The sequence below is a fragment of the Podarcis liolepis genome (assembly GCF_965112155.1).
Source record: "Podarcis liolepis genome assembly, chromosome: 6".
NCBI classification, from domain to species: domain Eukaryota; kingdom Metazoa; phylum Chordata; class Lepidosauria; order Squamata; family Lacertidae; genus Podarcis; species Podarcis liolepis.
In genome coordinates, this window is record NC_139559.1 from 57,542,071 (window position 1) to 57,558,333 (window position 16,263).

Genomic DNA, 16,263 nt, shown 5'->3' on the forward strand with positions numbered 1-16,263 from the left:
AAGTTTCAGAAAGTGCAAGGGACCTCACTAAAATGTGGCCACTGGTTATGGTTCCCCTGCAACTGTTTTCTGAAGTGCACATGTGGCAAGCTGGTCATCTCTAGTATCAAACCATGTGATACAGGTGCCTCAGTCTATTGGATTGGACACTACAGAAAAGCCTCACTGTGTAGCTGAGTATTACTAATGACCAGGCTTTCCATATGGTTACATGAGCAATGCTTTAAGAGACCATGAGTTAAATGATCATCTGTAACTACCCCAAGTCAAGGAAAATCTGGCCTGAATGTCCCTAAAGTTTAATATGAGAAAGCAAAGAGAGGTATCTGAGCTTGTCAGGTTTCAGGAAGAAGCATGCTAAGAGAACAAGCAGAGAGCAGGATTGCAAAGGAAGCTCCACAGGGAAGCGGCAAGCCTGTGAAAGAAGAGATGCACATTCCTCAGTACCATCCATCAACACTTATTTATAACAAGTAAATATGCATCATGCACCTCAATAACCTGATCCAACCATGGCACAAAAAGTGGACCAGCCGAGAGACTGGAGAGAGGACCTTGTATCTCTCTCTCTTCACCATCTGAAACCATCTGTCCCCTTGGAAGCTTCTCACACTGATCTGTTGGCTCAGAGAGTCCCAACAGAACCCACAAAACAGACGTATTGCAACATAATTAGGTATCTAGGAGCAATGGCTTTCTAGGCAGCCTACGAAGTTGTCCAGATCCTTAAGGGTCAAACCCTGAGGTACGGATTCAACTAACTGAATTGTTCCCACTAACTGAATTGTTCCTTCTGTCCTCAGAAGGTGCTTGATCCAGAAGAGGAAGTGGGGAAGGAGCTTTTTGCTGTGTTCTCTCCCCCCCCCCACACAACCCTTTCCCCCTGTCCCAGAGAGCCTCCAACCCTCCAGAGCCGATTTTAGGGAGATACAAGGGGCTGCAGAAGGAAGGGGTGAGTAGGTGAATGCCACCTCCCACAACGTCCACTGGCGGGAGCATTCCCTGAGTGGAGTTCTGCTGAGGGGATGCTACCACCAGAGGTAGCAATGCTGGGATCCAAGACTGAAGCAGAACTGTATAAAAGCAGATACGGGCCATGATTGGCCCATGGCATGCATCTGAGAAGTAACTTGTCAGCCCTCCTCCATCATTCCTCTTGCAGTATGTAGTAAATGCGAAGTATGGACATCATATACACTTTGCTGTATACATCATATAGCCAACTTTGCTGTGCAGCAAAAAAGAAAAGAAAAAGCAAGCACCTTTTGGGTCGACCTGCATAGTCGATAGGGTGTCTGCCGGTGCTATAAAGCGCAGAATAAACTGCAGCAAATTTTATTATTCAAAAAAACCACAACAATTAAGTGAAATAAATTCAGCATTGTACCCGCAAAACCCCCACCCCACCTAAGGGTTAGCATCTCAAGTTGTAAGATTCTTTCCTGACCAGAGTCCAATTAAACCGGAGTTTGCCCATTTGGATGAAAAGAGCAAAGATGGAAGGTGGGAGCAGGTGAGCACATGAAGTACGTGATATGAGGATGTTCACTTCTGAAGCCATAACTAGATGTTGGAAGGTGGGATTCCCCCCCCCCCGCCCCCATCCAGACACATGTAAACACACTAATGTAAAATGCATTATCGCTAATGGTGAGGAAGAAAAGGTTTGGGAGGAATGGAAGTGCTCCTAGCTCTTCAAGCTCCCAGAGGCTGCTTTTATGATGTTTTGCTCGCTAACTTCATAAAGTAGCAAAGCTATTGTTTGGCACTGGACAGGGTAGGAAATGCTCTGCCCAGGTTTTACCTGTGGACCTGGACCCATGGGCCCCATTCCTCGTGGAGGATTCATCCTTTGCATTGGCCCTCCCATGTTGGGATGCCCTAGCGAGAGAAGAGAGACAGGAAGATGTTACTTTATTACTGGAGAGTAATGCACTTGGTGAAAGGATAGGCCAAGGGGAAAGAACACCTGCAGACAAGCCGAATCACATTTACCTTGTTGTCGTGTGGGGTCCATTGAGTTGGGCAGCAAGGGCTGTGTACCAGGAACACCCCCTGGAGGCTATGGGGGAAATGAAACAATTTTGAGGAAATCAAATACTTGGGAGATGCACAGTACAATTATCAATATTGCTTTGTTACATTTGCTGCTGCAATTAGAAAAACCAGTCATGGGCTGAAGGCCCTTTTGGCTCAGCTGCTTTTATATCTATACCCAAAAGCATTAGACGTCAAGGAAATGGGTCAATTTACCGACAAGGGTGAGGGTAGAACTGCCCCCTTATGCTATAAGCCCTGCATTTGTCTCATATTGCCATTGTGTGGTTGTCTGCAGAGGAAACATGGTTGATTCGAGGATAGGCTTAATCTTCCCTAGAAATACTCCTTCAAAAAGGAACAGGAAAACTTCCCCCCCATTCCAGTTATTCTTGGCCGACTTTCCCCTAAGCCAACAGTGAAAGGTAGGTATGGCAGAGGGAGCGGAATGAAAAAAGCAGCATTTTTAAAAGTACCATTTATTTGTATGAGAAAAATGTAACATATGGGACATCATTTTCACAATACACATGTAGGTGGAGAATGGCCTCCGCTTTATTCCCTGAATGGGTAAGTGATATCTCTTATTTATCCCAGTTCATCTATCATCAGTTCCTAGAGTCTCACGTGTGCATAGTTGAATGCTACAACCCCCTTGTCTACTAGCCCATTGAAAAAAGGGGATTTCTAGGGGAGAATCAGAAGGAAGAATTAAGAAGTCCTTTCCTTCCAGTTGTTGACGGTCTTCTAGAAATGCCTTTCACCTTTGCATTACCTTGGCCAAATGGGCTTACTGACACAATTTGTAATTTTGTCCACTCCTGCCCTTCTTCAAAAAACAAGCCTCCTTTTCTATAGCGCTTTCAAAAATCATGCTTTTCATGCCGTAAAGCCAGAGTAAAATAGCTCCAGGTGTTTGAGTGGGCTAACTGACTGTGGCAACTCTTTTGATGCTAAATATTCTTCTAGGTTTGGTCCTTAAGTTCATCTGTGTTTATCTGGTTTGTGGGTGTTTTGCAAACACCCCCCTCCAGTTACCTGCTAAATATAAGCATCCTTCACAAGCACCTATATATTCCACAAGCATATTGAAAATGCATACACTGGAGACTAGCTAACTTTAAAAGCCCCTCAATGGATGGGGACCTAGGTATCTTATCGAGCACTTCTACCCACACCACCCAGCCTGGGCTCTTGGATTGTCTCAGGGGGCTCCTTCTTGTTCACAGTGTGGGGATATAGGGTAGGGCCTTATCAGTAATGGCACCATCACTTAGAAGCCATGCCATTCAGGGCCTTCTTTGACATAAACAACTGCCCTCCCAGGTTTTTGGAGGGCTTGGTTGAATCTGCTCGGGAGTTTTAGTACACTATAGCCTCCATTACTGCAGGTTTTAGTGTGTGAACTGCTTTGTTTTATCACTAGGTTTATATTTATTTTTACTGTAAACTGCTTTGGGACCACTTTGGAAGTGAAAGTTATATTCAAATCTTTATAAATAAACCTATATAGCTACAACAGTGATGGAGTTTATCTGCACTGGCAGGGTAAGTTTTGATCAGGGTAGAATCTGCATGCATTTTTTAAATGTTGTGAAAATGTTGCTTTTTTAAAAAAAATCCTTTTGAAAAATACATTGAATTTGCTATAGCTCACAGTTGCCATCTAGTGTCTAGCGTATTGCACTTCCCAACACATTTGCAGCTGCATAGCTGAGTCTACGGGTTACAAACTCACGGGGTATCACTTTTTTGGGGGGGGTGAAATAAGACCCAAGTTAGAAAGATCATGAACTTCCATCTTTGCTGCTACCTTTTGGTTTGGGGTACCTTTACTCCAGTCTCAGCTACATTAACGCCTAGGTACCTGACCCCCCCCCATTCGACAACAATGACTTCCTCACTGGAGAAAAACAAAAGCTTTAAAATAAGCCAGGAAGTTTCTTAAATATACCATTTCTCTCTTGCCTAATTGGCTAGATCTGCTTTCCTAAACATCAGTCATTGCTATGCCTTCATTCATTGGCTAAAAATACAGAAAAAGGAACAGGCTCATATATATTTTTTAACAAAACAAATGAGCAGAGTAGCACCTGCATATTTTGCCTCATATTTCAGGTTCAACAAGGGCTGAAGACTTGCTTCCCCTCCACTTCTTTTTGTAATGAAAACTTGGAATCCAGGGAAGATGGCTTATCAGGTGGGTGGGGGAGGTTTGATACTCTCCTTATCCTCCCTGCAGATGCCCACGTGTGCATATCCCATTCCTCATGAATCTATCATATATCTTCATTTTTTAAAAAGCTGTCATCCATATGCAGCCTGAGTCTCACAGTGAAGGTCCTTGAATGAAATGCTACTGATGCCAGTGCAATTTTAAGGTATACATTTGGGAAATGCACTGCGTTAAAGAAAGTTATCTGTTTGCCAACACAGATGACATTTCATCAACAAGGGTGATAGCGTTTCCCCTTCCTTCCTTACTTAACAGAAGTGAACAGATTATGAAGATGCCATTTGTATTTAAAATACGTCAACACGTTTTGTAGAAATGGTAAGATTCCTTTTTTCTTGGGCAACAAATCCTTTCAACTTCATAATGTGCCTTCCATATTTTGATAAAGCTGGAGAGAAAAGACAGATATCGTCTCTCTCTCTAGCTATAAGCAAGTTTGCAATTTGGACATTTTCTTTAAAAAATATTTTTTTAAAAAAATAGTCCAGATCCCTCTTAACCTCACTACTTAAAAGGAGTTGTTGGCTGTAACTTAGACAGAGAACTGGTATTCCAAAATGGATATATTGATATAAAACTTAGAAATATGTGATGCATAAAAGGTGCCGTGAAACTCCTAAGGTGCTGTGAAACTCCTGCATAGCTTTATGGGTCCCTTAAGGAGCTATGCACAGTTCAAACAAAATGGACAGAGGACCTCTGCAACTGAGGATAGGTGAGATCCAACACAGCCAAGAACATGATAACTCTCTGCTCCAGTTTTGGCAAGTCCACTTACAAAGCCATAAGTGAGTGTGATGGCACTGGATGTACATTTTTCAAAAAAAACAACACCACGTAAACCACAAATATATATATATTTTAATCCTGCACAGAGTTATAAAAAGGAATTTAAACTGCATACAAGATTCCTTATTATTGTTATTGTTTTGGAAATGTGCAGGTGGTTGGTGTATATGGAGGACAAAGCTTTCAAGGGATACCTAGTCGTGATGGCTTTGTGCTACCTCCAGGAACGGAGGCACAATGTCTCTGAATTCTAGTTGCTGGGAAACCGCAGCAGGAGGGAGAGTTTCTGCCCTCATGTCCTCCTTGTGGGTTTCCCCAAGAGGCATCTCTAGTTGGCTGCTGTGGGAAACAGGATGCTGAAACTAGATAAGCCTTTGGTCTAATCCAACAGAGTTCTTGTTATGTTCTAGCCTCCTGCAGCAATTTCAAAGAGGAATTTAATGTGATCATTGGTCAAGAAAGGCCAGAAAAGCATGACACTCAATAGGATGGCAGATTTTTTTTGAGAGTCGGTAAATCTTCTGTGCACATCTTACAATCTGGTTTGCATGAACTCCACTTACAAATGACAAGCTGGCTACAGACAGGACATCCTTCTGCCCTTAAGCTCCCACTATTTACTACATATATGCATTTATTATCTTGTGGGCAAAAGATCACCTGAGAGCTTTACAACCCCCCCCCCCTTTAAGAAATGAGTGTATGTTTGTCTGTCTGTGTGTGGTAACTCATTGCAACCCCAGTGTTAAAAAGTACATGAATGAAAGAATAAACATCTAAAGCCTCAATCGTGCTTTAGCTGCGAATACTGAAGAAATACAATACCTGATTTCCCATTCTGATTGGGGGCCGGGGACCTCCTGCGTATCTTGGTGACATAAAAGGCTGTAAGCATATAAAATGAGTTCAGTGGCAATGAACGCTCAAAAGTGGAAGTAAACATTATAACCACTTCCTTCACAACTGCTCTTTAAAATACCAAAATTGATTGTATTTCCCTTATTCTACACACGTACACACAAACTCCCCAAACCGAGCATTTGATTAGCAGAACATTTCTGAGGTGAATTCCAGGCCAAATGAACGAAAGATTTAATATACTGCATTCCATTCAACTTGTAATTAGACTTGACACATATACACACAGAAGCATTTTTTAAAAAAACAAAACAAAACCCTGCTGATAAGAAATATTTAGACTCTTAAGTCTTTGACATTTGTTGTGCTTTACTGTATTTATTTGTTTAAGGTTAGGATGGTTTTAATAATTTTTGACAAGAATTAAAATTAGCACAAATGAAATTACCAAGCGAATATTAAGATACTTTTTAAACAGACTGGTAAATGAAAGTGCGGTTTGGGGAGAAGAGTTTAAAACAATTCAATGACAAGTAGTGAAAACAAGCACTTAAACCGTACAACGATTGTCTTAATGCTGGTCGGGGTTGGGGGGGGAGGATTAAAAAATAATGATATTTGTATGTAAATTAGCATGTCTGAAAATCGAAAGCTACTTTGTAATCTGATGTCAATGGAACAAATGCAGCCAAGAGGAACAGACTTCCTAGCGGAGGTGAGATGAGGTGGAATGAAAACGATTTTGGGGTCCCGGGATCTTGAGTGGATGTAAATTCACAACGCTCCGCAAACTACCCTGGAGCTGCTCGCTGGTTAAGTTAGCGGAAGGGTGTGGCTCCCACATGCTTTGAGAGTTCACACAGAACACACATATCACAGCAGTGCCCTGCGATGTCTTTACCTGACTGTGGGGTCCCATCATGCTGTTGGGGTTGTGAGGTGGAGGCTGTGCGTGTGGCGAGGGCTGAGAGCCAGGCGGTCCCTGTGAGGTTAGATAGCAGAAGGTGGTTATAGGTCAGGCACATGAATGTGCAGGAAAAGAGCTGGCTTAACAGGAGAAGCTGGCGAATCTTCACAGGGAATGAATGTTTTGTTTCTGAACATCGCAAACTTCCAAAAGAAAAAGAAATAGAAATTGGGGGGCAGGGGGGGGGGAGAATGTGGGCAAAGAACCAATAACTGTCAAAGCACATCAAATGAGCTGTTAATTCTGAGTGAGCGACACAGCTTGTGCCCTCTGACATTTGTGATGGGATCGCTAGTGAGTCCAACGCTGGAATTGCTGCTCGGTGCTGGAATTTTACTGTTGTGCGGACAGACTAAAATAGGTGCAATGTGTGGCAGCACATAACCTGCAAGCAAATGTTTTCATTGCCGAACCTTAATAAATGCAAACTGTGATCTCAATTAACACAAAAAGTCTCCAAAATATCTGGAGTGGGGGTGGGGGGAAACCTGCCTCGTCTAGTCTCACACTGGAAATTGCACACATGGCACCGCAGAAATGCAACATGTCCGCCAACTGTGCCCTGGCATCTGCCCGCGTTCAGGCACGCTTTATTCAAATTATGTAATTCAGCAGATTTGGGTAAACAAAAAACAAAACAAAACAAAATGCAAATCTGCATTGGCTGTATGGATCATGATATTGGTCTGGGCAATACAACTTATACAAGCTGAACAAAAAGCCCCCCCAGGTGTACTGCACTGTACTGTTTCAGTCTCCCACAAGCCTGCACTATTAAATGCATCTAGATAAGTGCTTGAAGAACACATACAAAACTAGCTCACCCACAATATATTCCTATTAGATTAGCAATAGTACTTTTCTGTGTTTTCATTTGCCACTTGGCTTAAGAATTTAGAACAAGAGAAAGTTAACAAGAAGGTTTATGATGATGATAAGAATAAAAATAAAAATGCTTAATAACATGTTTCCATGCTTTACCTAGACTTCCAATTCTAGGAAGTTTGTAGCAGCAGCAATAACTTATCATTTCTACACACAAGACTATAGTTTCACATTTTTTAGACCAGAACTGCGGTCCTTCACCAAGATTAACTATCTATTGAGGCAACAATTAATCTTGCATGCAGATATGATTTTACCGGGGGGGGGGGGGGAGAGCTTATATGCGCCTGAGAAGAAAAAGATTCATTTGTATAGTTTCAACCCTGCAATGCAGGGCTGTAGGATTAAACATAATTTTAATTCCCTCCATTCCTGGAATCCCAGAAAACAAGAAGTTTATTTCAAAAAAAGTGAGTTCTTGAACATGAATAACCAAATTCGCACTATGATGTACACATGTTCCCTGTGTAATTTTTTCTCTCTCAAACAAACACAAAATTGTAATTGGTCTGGAAAGCAAACAAGACTTGTAAGTACATTATGAGAATCAGCTACACACTTCAGGAAAAGCAGAGGAACAGATGTTCTATACCTGCCATGTTAGTAATTTCAACAAGTGTTCGCCTTCTAGCTGCTGCCAGCAATGGCACGGTTTGTTACCATGAGCAATTTTCTTAATTAACAGACATTAATTAGCCATTTAGCAATTTTGCAAGCATTTGTTTAGCAGCTTTCCTAAACATGAATACCACTGTGATAATGGTACTGATTAGAGGATCCCCTAATTAACAGTACAGGGAAGGAAAATTGAAATCACATAAATTTAAAAGGGGAGGGGAAGTTAATGAAGGCAGGACATATTTGCACCTGCAAATCTTTTGTACCAGGGAAACTTGAGTGCAATGTAAATAAAAGAGGGGGAGAAATTGTTAAAGAGTTAACACGGAAAGATGCAAACAGAGCTCTAAACAGAAGCAGACACTCTGCTGATCCTCCAGGTTATGTTTACGGGATCGTAGAAACTGATTTTCCTTTGAATTAATACGATCCATTGTACATAGGGTGCTAATATTTGCTCATTAACTCCTTTAACTGAGAATTAAGGGTTGCTTCTCACAGGTTATTTTTTTCTCCAGTACTGATATCTATATACAAAATACATGAATATAGTGTTAGGTATGAAGTATGTTTCAAATGTAGCTTTCCCCCCATCTCAAAGACTTAAAAGCAGAGAATTAGACCCCCGCCATCAAGTATTTTGAAATGCATGGGAAACCTCTGTACCTAACAAAATCAACTTTTAAGAAGCAATCACTGTGCAGCAAGGAGAATTTTTTCTCAGCTTATCATGTGCTTTGACCTCTTCACAAAACCACAAAAAGTCCTTGTGCCTCTTTTAGGTTCCAGAAAATCAAAAACAACTTTTTCAATTACACACAATTAAAGGAAGGAGTTGTCTGGAGCATACTGCAAGTAATACAATTATTTTAAAGTCAACTGAAAATGGTCTCTGGGATGGTAAACACATAAAGTTTGCACAATTTAAATTGGAACAGAAAAAGTCGGCTGCTATGTGGATGCCTTTTGAGATCAGAGCACTCTGTAACCTCTGTCCGTAAATGTGCTACCTTCATGTAAACACTTTATCTTCTCTAGACCAAAGAAACTCCCACTTTAAATGAAACTTCTACTGAGTAATTCTCTGTGTGAGGTGTCAGTGCCCAACCCAATGAAATGGCAATGAGTAGGCAACTGTTGCTGTTATCAATGGTAGCTTGCTTTCAGCCATTGAGACTGCCTAAGCCCTCTCTGATCGCCTCTAAGCAGTAGCTGCAGATGAGTCCTAGAGCTTAACATTTCCACTCTGTCTGGAAGAACAATGTCAAGGTCTTCATGACTGCAGAATCCCAATGAGGCTTGGGTATGACTTTCATGGTATAGGAGGATGGGAAGCATCAAGGTTCTTTTAGAACAGGAAAAGTCAGCACTGGGGTTATACGCAACAGCAACATAACAGAACGCAGCCTAGAACCTGGGATTCATTCAAATGCATAACAATTGCTCCTTGTGCCAGATATATTAACATATACCCCTGAAATGCCTTGCTTCATGACTCCCACATTTCTATCAAACATGTCAATGGTAACCTCAGAAAGAAACTCTTATTTTAGGTTTGTTAACATCATATTTGAAGTAGCTTTGACCAAGAAGCCATGTAGCTAATATGATCTACCTAAGTCTCCATGGAACAAAAGAATTACCCCCATTTCATCAATCTAATTTATTTTATAGCATAGTTTATATGCAAGTTTATTTTATTTACATCTTAATCCAGGGGTCAGCAACCTTTTTCAGCCGTGGGCCGGTCCACCATGCCTCAGACCATGTAGTGGGCCGGACTATATTTTGGGGGGAAAATATGAACAAATTCCTATGCCCCACAAATAAACCAGAGATGCATTTTAAATAAAAACACACATTCTACTCATGTAAAAACAAGCTGATTCCTGGACCATCCGTGGGCCGGATTGAGAAGGCGATTGGGCCGCATCTGGCCCACGGGCCTTAGGTGGCCTACCCCTGTCTTAATCCCACCTTTCTTACACTGAGCTCAGGGCAAAGTACATTCAGAGGAGAGGTGTCTGGTGCAAAGCTCACTGCAAAATGAATCTCTTTGGTTGAAGTCCAATGCTATCCATTACCCCATGCTAGTTTCCCCTATAAGAAGTCTGAGAACATGGAATATTTTTTACTAAAGACATAACCTAAAAGATTATAGTCCTTTGCTTCACCCATGTCACCTAAAGAGATAACTTCTTTTTCTGACACACTGTAGTTTGCAAGAAGAAATAATCTGCTGTTAATTGAAAAGGGTAGTGAAAAGAAAACGACAAAACCATTATCTTTCCCAACTGTATCATTAGCCAAGTACTAAAGGAAATCCAGCACTTCCAAATAAGAACCGTTTTTGGAAAGCTCAGAGCGACTACCCAACTATTCAACTACTTTACACACATTCATTAATGGCAACAATCAAGTAAATTGGTTTTTAAGATAAAATGTTCATAGGACTGGGGGGCGGGGAAACACCTCAAGGAAGTTAAGCATACTTAATGCTGTTCCCACTACTTCATTGCAACTACAGAACAGCAAGTCGTGACCTACAGGATTTACATTCTCATAGGTATTCACCAAACACAAGAATAAAAGTTCCAGAGGAAACTCACACCAATAATCCCTTTCAAAACCTTCACCACTGATCTTACAGAGCCAGCACTTGCCATACTGCTATAATGTAGAAGCTTCTTTGCCTTCAGTTATCAACCTCTCCTTCCTTGAACTTATGAGCAAATTATTTTGTGGTTCTCCTATATTGAAATAATTAAAGGCTAAAACATAAATCTAAAATAAGCTTGCCTAAATCAGGAATCCTGCCTCTCCACATAATAAATGTTGAGAGATGAACCTCAGGATTTTAAGAAGCCAGTGCCAACCTTCATCAATTAAGTAGACATCACAGATTTACCATTGCTGAAGTGCCCACTAGTCTCCGTTAATGAACATGGCCAATACAGAATGAAGTATTTATTTCCTTATATTTATCCTGCCTTTCTTCCATCATGGAACGACATATTGATTCCATAGAGTAGTAACACAGATGTGTTATTTCTGCATTAATGCCTGCAGACATAATGAAAAACCTTTCTTGACCAGGAGTAAGTCACAGGATTATGCACTTTTTAAATCCTTGTTAAGAGGACAGCCCCAATCACCATGTAATATTGATACCAAAGTAATGCTTAAAACTATGATCAAGGTGTGTAGGACAAATTTGTTTTAGACAGGAGGGAGGTTAAGGCAAGGGACAAAGTGATTTCATGGCCTGTCCTCTATTTCTTTACCACAGTTTAAGAGAGCCATTTATATCTGAACCACCTCTAGGTGTCCCATTACTTGATGTATATGCTACTAATAAGCATCCACATTGAGAAGTTTCTTTTGCAATTGCAGAAGTATGTATGGCAACCAAATTCCATTTGTAGCAAAATGTTATTTAGAAAATGGCTGAGAAGTAGCACTTTGCCAGTTTGACCACTGTACATTTTTATGCATCGGTACTTCCAAATTAGCTAAAGAAAAGGACGATTATAACAGAAATCACAAACATTTTGGGCTTGGAGGCACAATTGGAAATCTAAAAAAACATCCATTTTACAGAAGACACTGGTGCTGCTCAGAACTCCCTCCACAAGCAACATGCAGAGAGACCCTATAACCTCCCCACAAAAACCCCCAAGCCCCAGACCCTTCTCCAAAAGCTGCCAACTAACCAAACCAAACGCAATTTCTTTAAATTTTGGGGGTGTTTGGTGGCCTTGGAGGGGATTTGAGAATACCACGAGTGCCACCTGGGGACCCCAGAAGAATACCATGGATAAACAAAGCAAGCCTAATAAAAATTCTGCTAAAGAGAAAAAAAAACCCTGGCAAAACTTTCTTTCTTTATGTCAGTAAGCTACAGAACGGTTAATGGCAGACCCACATGTCTTAAAAAGAAAAAGAAAAAAGCAACCAGACACCACTGTAAGATCAGCTGGTTGAAAAATTGCAGGAGATCTGGAGCTTGGATAAGATGTGTGGTTTTTAAACACAATCAATTACTTGGAAATGGTACAAATAACCAATGGATGAAATCTGCAGAATACTTTTCTAAATATTCAAAATATTGAAACTCATAGCAGATTGTGAAGCATATTAGGGAGGATCCCATAACACTGGGAACAGGCAATGGAACGGTACTTGAACGTCAAAGTTGGCAAGTATTATGTGACTTTTTCTGGAGGGCAGTGGCGAGGAGGATAATCTCATTCATTAGAGAGAAGGGAAGGGAGTCTAATGTACATAGGGACTTTTCCCACACAGCCACTCACTATTTCACACTATTTGGCATTAGCCTCAAGGACAGTGGCAAGCCGCTGCCGATTATCACATGCATAGGAGTAGTGAATGGAAGAGCACCTTAACAGGCCGGTCAAGATGTCCATGTTATGCCCAATTTCTTAAAAATGTCAAGTGAAAAGATCCAAAACAGAACGCAAACATCCCTGCCTCAGTTAAGAACCCCCTTTGTGCACCAACTACACAATATAAAACTACTGATCTTTATCTAAACTTAGAACTGTTTTTCCACAGGATGCAACGATGACCACTAGCAAAAACGCTTTTTAAAAGCGTTCCTCACAGATGTCAGTTTTATTACTAGCCCTAGTTAGACTGGGCTTCCTCATGAACAGGTTTTAGGGGCTGGGGACATAAGAGCTCATCAACAAGCTCTGCCTGTGCATTTTCAAAGGCACCTGCCTAACTACAACTGCAAGGATGGGGAACGTGTGGCCCATTATGTTGTTGGACTACTGGCTCAGGCTGGAACACAATTGTATAAGGCTATATATTCTCCATCTCTGCACATGATGGTGGCCACAATTCTGTAGTTTGTTGAGAAAGACTGTTGTTTGATGTGTTTCCCCTCGAACCAGCTTCTATCCAATTTGAAAATGCAGGCTGAAGTTACACTGAAGTATGCACAGTTCAGGCAGCTGTTGCACATGTGTAGATGACAGGGGTTTGCAGTCGCAGGGAACAAAATATTATAATGCCTATTGGATGAAGACATCTCCACCCCCTCACAAGTGTGTAGAGTAACAGCAAATGCGACTTGAAACACAGTAGGGGGGGGGAATGACCTTGCTGCATTTTAAGCCACTAATGTGTACGTTCCCTAATACATAAGAGGAAGTATTAAGGAATACTTAATATATTAAGTATTAATGTATTAAGAAAGCCTTCAAAACTCTGACCTCAAAGGATCCCAACTTATAGGAAACAAAAAGAGTTCTGGACCTTGACGCCTTGGTTTTCTGCATATAAGCTTTCAAACATGTTCTCACATCTATCTTGGGCCATGCCCTCTCTTAACCACCTATGAATAATACAATCAGAGAATTGTAGAGTCGGAAAGGACTCTACCACCCTGGTGCTCCACAGATGTTGTTGGACCATCATCCTTGGCTTTTGGCCATGCTGCTTGGGGCCAATGGGAGCTGTAGCTGAAAACCTCCGGAGGAAAAGGCTGGCACACAGCAAGGTTGCTTGAGCAAAAGATGAAAACAGCTTTTGAAACCTGGATGGTTATAACCTTAGCTTCAAAGCTCTGAGAGCCAATTCCTTTCTTCAGTTATTAGTTTTTCCACAGAAGAGAAGGCAGCCACAAGGGTGTCAAATTTAGGTATACCTCCGTCATCATCAGCATTGTATTTTTAGGAGAGAATACAGTGTGAGAAATTGCTAGTGGTTTTGGTCCCCATGTGGGAATTCCATTGCAGCTTCAGAATCTGTATTCTGTTGGGAAGATGGAAGCAAAATGGCAGTGAGGCTCCTCCATTCCTGCTGCCATGTGATGGTGAAGCAATGGCTATCCATGCAGTTCCCATGGCACCTATGGATGAGTTGGACCTTCACATCTTGTTTCTTCTAGGAGAGAGGAGTTGGACCTACACTGAGCAATTTCTGCAGTTCCAGGAGAAAGTGCTCCTCTCCCTAAGCCAACATCTCAGGCCCAGAAGCCACATTGAGACAACTACTTCCTGCAACTTGACAAAAAAACCCCAAGGGAGAGTAGCTAAGAGACAGAGGAAGAACCAAGAAGCTAAAAACAAAATGAAGAAAATTAGCTAAGGTAAGATGTATGCCGATGCAGAGCTAAGTAGAAATTGCTGCCAAGAATTGCCTAGTAGCCCTAGGCAGGAAGAGGCTAAGAGCAGGGGGTCGCCTCCTCCAAGTAAGTCATTTTCTACTTCTTGCCTCCAAGATCCCAGGTAGGGGACACCTCATTTCCAGAATGTCCCTCTGCCCATATCCAGGAAGTTGCAAAGAGATTCAAGCATGCCCACACTCAAGTGTATCATCTCAAGCATGAAGACCCTTTCTTTAGACTCAGAAAATGTTCTCCTGTGCCTCCTGGAGAGACATTAGAGTGATTCCACTCAAATTACCAGTTTTAATTAAAAAGGGGTCGAAAATCAATTTCTGCTTTTAAACAAAACTGATTAGCAAGTAGGTTATTGCAATTCACAGCAGCAGAGCTTTCCCTAATTCTTTAAACGAAAGCGACTGGCGTTGGAAGGGCATTCATCTAAGCATCAAGACACCCACGGTCCTTTATATGATAACGCCCGCTTTAAACACACACTTTTCCCCACAGGAGATCAAAAAATAATGGTTTGGGCAGGGAATCCCAGTGGTTAATTTAATCCACTTCCAAGATGCATGTGTGTGTGTGTGTGTGTGTGTGTGTGTGTGTGTGTACACTGGAAGACAGGGGTGTGCTGGAACAACAGCTGAGTGCATGCTGCAAAAAAAAAAATAATGAAAAAAAATTGCGAGACATTGTATGACACTCCCAGGAAATTCAAGACTTTGCGAAGCATTTTGTTGGCAAATGACACACAGCAGTAAATTGAATCCTCATGGCCACATTAGCTTGCAAGAGTAATGCTCATGACAGGTATCTCTGGATAATATAACTGCAGATCTACAGTGAAGGCAAGCATCTCTGCAAAAGTGCTGCATGCTCTTTCTTTCAACTTGTTATGCAGCAGTGGGAGGAGCTGGTGGCTTGGGGCTGGCCGAGAAACAGCAACAACAAGGATCTGAAAACATTTGCTACTTCCTGTCTGCTACCCTGGGGCCACTAAAACTGCCTTGCTTGGATATAAAAAAACTGCGGTCTTACAACCCCCTCTCTTCTGGTGCCCCATCACCAAACGACCCCCGCCTTCTACCTTTTACAGCCCAGCTCAAGATTCATTTTCTACCTTCTCTTAGGAAAAAACAAAGCAAAAAAAGCCAGACCTCTGGATATTGTTATCTCTGTAAATATTTGCAGATGTTGTAGGACCATGGAGAACTGCAATTCAGCAGAGAGTGAATGCTGGAGCGCTCTCTCTTTCCCCTCCCCCCTTACATACACTCGGTTATAAATCAAGGACTGAAATGAACTGCCTGCTAATGCTGGTTTTAAAGATACAGAATACAAAGAGCCAAGGGAAGCCAAACTGGAATCTTTGGGAAGGAGATGCATGCAGCCAAAGTATCCCAGGGCCTTTGCATATAATCAGATCATTGCAGACTCTCCAAGGCTCCCTATTTTCCAGGGACATCCCTGATTTAGAGAAGCCACCCCAGTTTCTGATTTGATTCCAGTATATCCCACTTTTTCTTAGGATCTCCCTATTTTTATTGGAGAAATGTTGGAGGGTATGGAATTATCTGCCACCCGAAGGCAATCATGTATAGGGAAGTTCGTTTGTTTTTTAATGTTTAATGTTTTATTATGTTTTTATACATGTTGCAAGCTGCCCAGAGTAGCTGGGGCAACCCAGTAAGATGTGTGGGGTAGAAATAGTAAAATTATCGTGATGGAATGGAATGT

At 41.6% G+C, this 16,263-nt stretch overlaps 1 protein-coding gene across 6 annotated transcripts in view; it reads right to left on the reverse strand.

The window, feature by feature from the left end:
• The window catches only part of SSBP3 (single stranded DNA binding protein 3), a 166,048-nt gene that overhangs the window by 15,424 nt on the left and 134,361 nt on the right, over positions 1 to 16,263 (reverse strand). For 3 of the 6 annotated variants that reach the window (XM_083510122.1, XM_083510123.1, XM_083510121.1), the window contains exons 6-9: positions 6,822 to 6,902; positions 5,888 to 5,947; positions 1,996 to 2,062; positions 1,805 to 1,881 (exon numbers count right to left, since the gene is read on the reverse strand). In XM_083510122.1, the coding sequence (XP_083366248.1) occupies positions 1,805 to 1,881; positions 1,996 to 2,062; positions 5,888 to 5,947; positions 6,822 to 6,902 (285 nt within the window). The remainder of the gene's footprint in view (positions 1 to 1,804; positions 1,882 to 1,995; positions 2,063 to 5,887; positions 5,948 to 6,821; positions 6,903 to 16,263) is intronic. The other 3 variants (XM_083510126.1, XM_083510125.1, XM_083510124.1) reach the window with 1 other exon arrangement.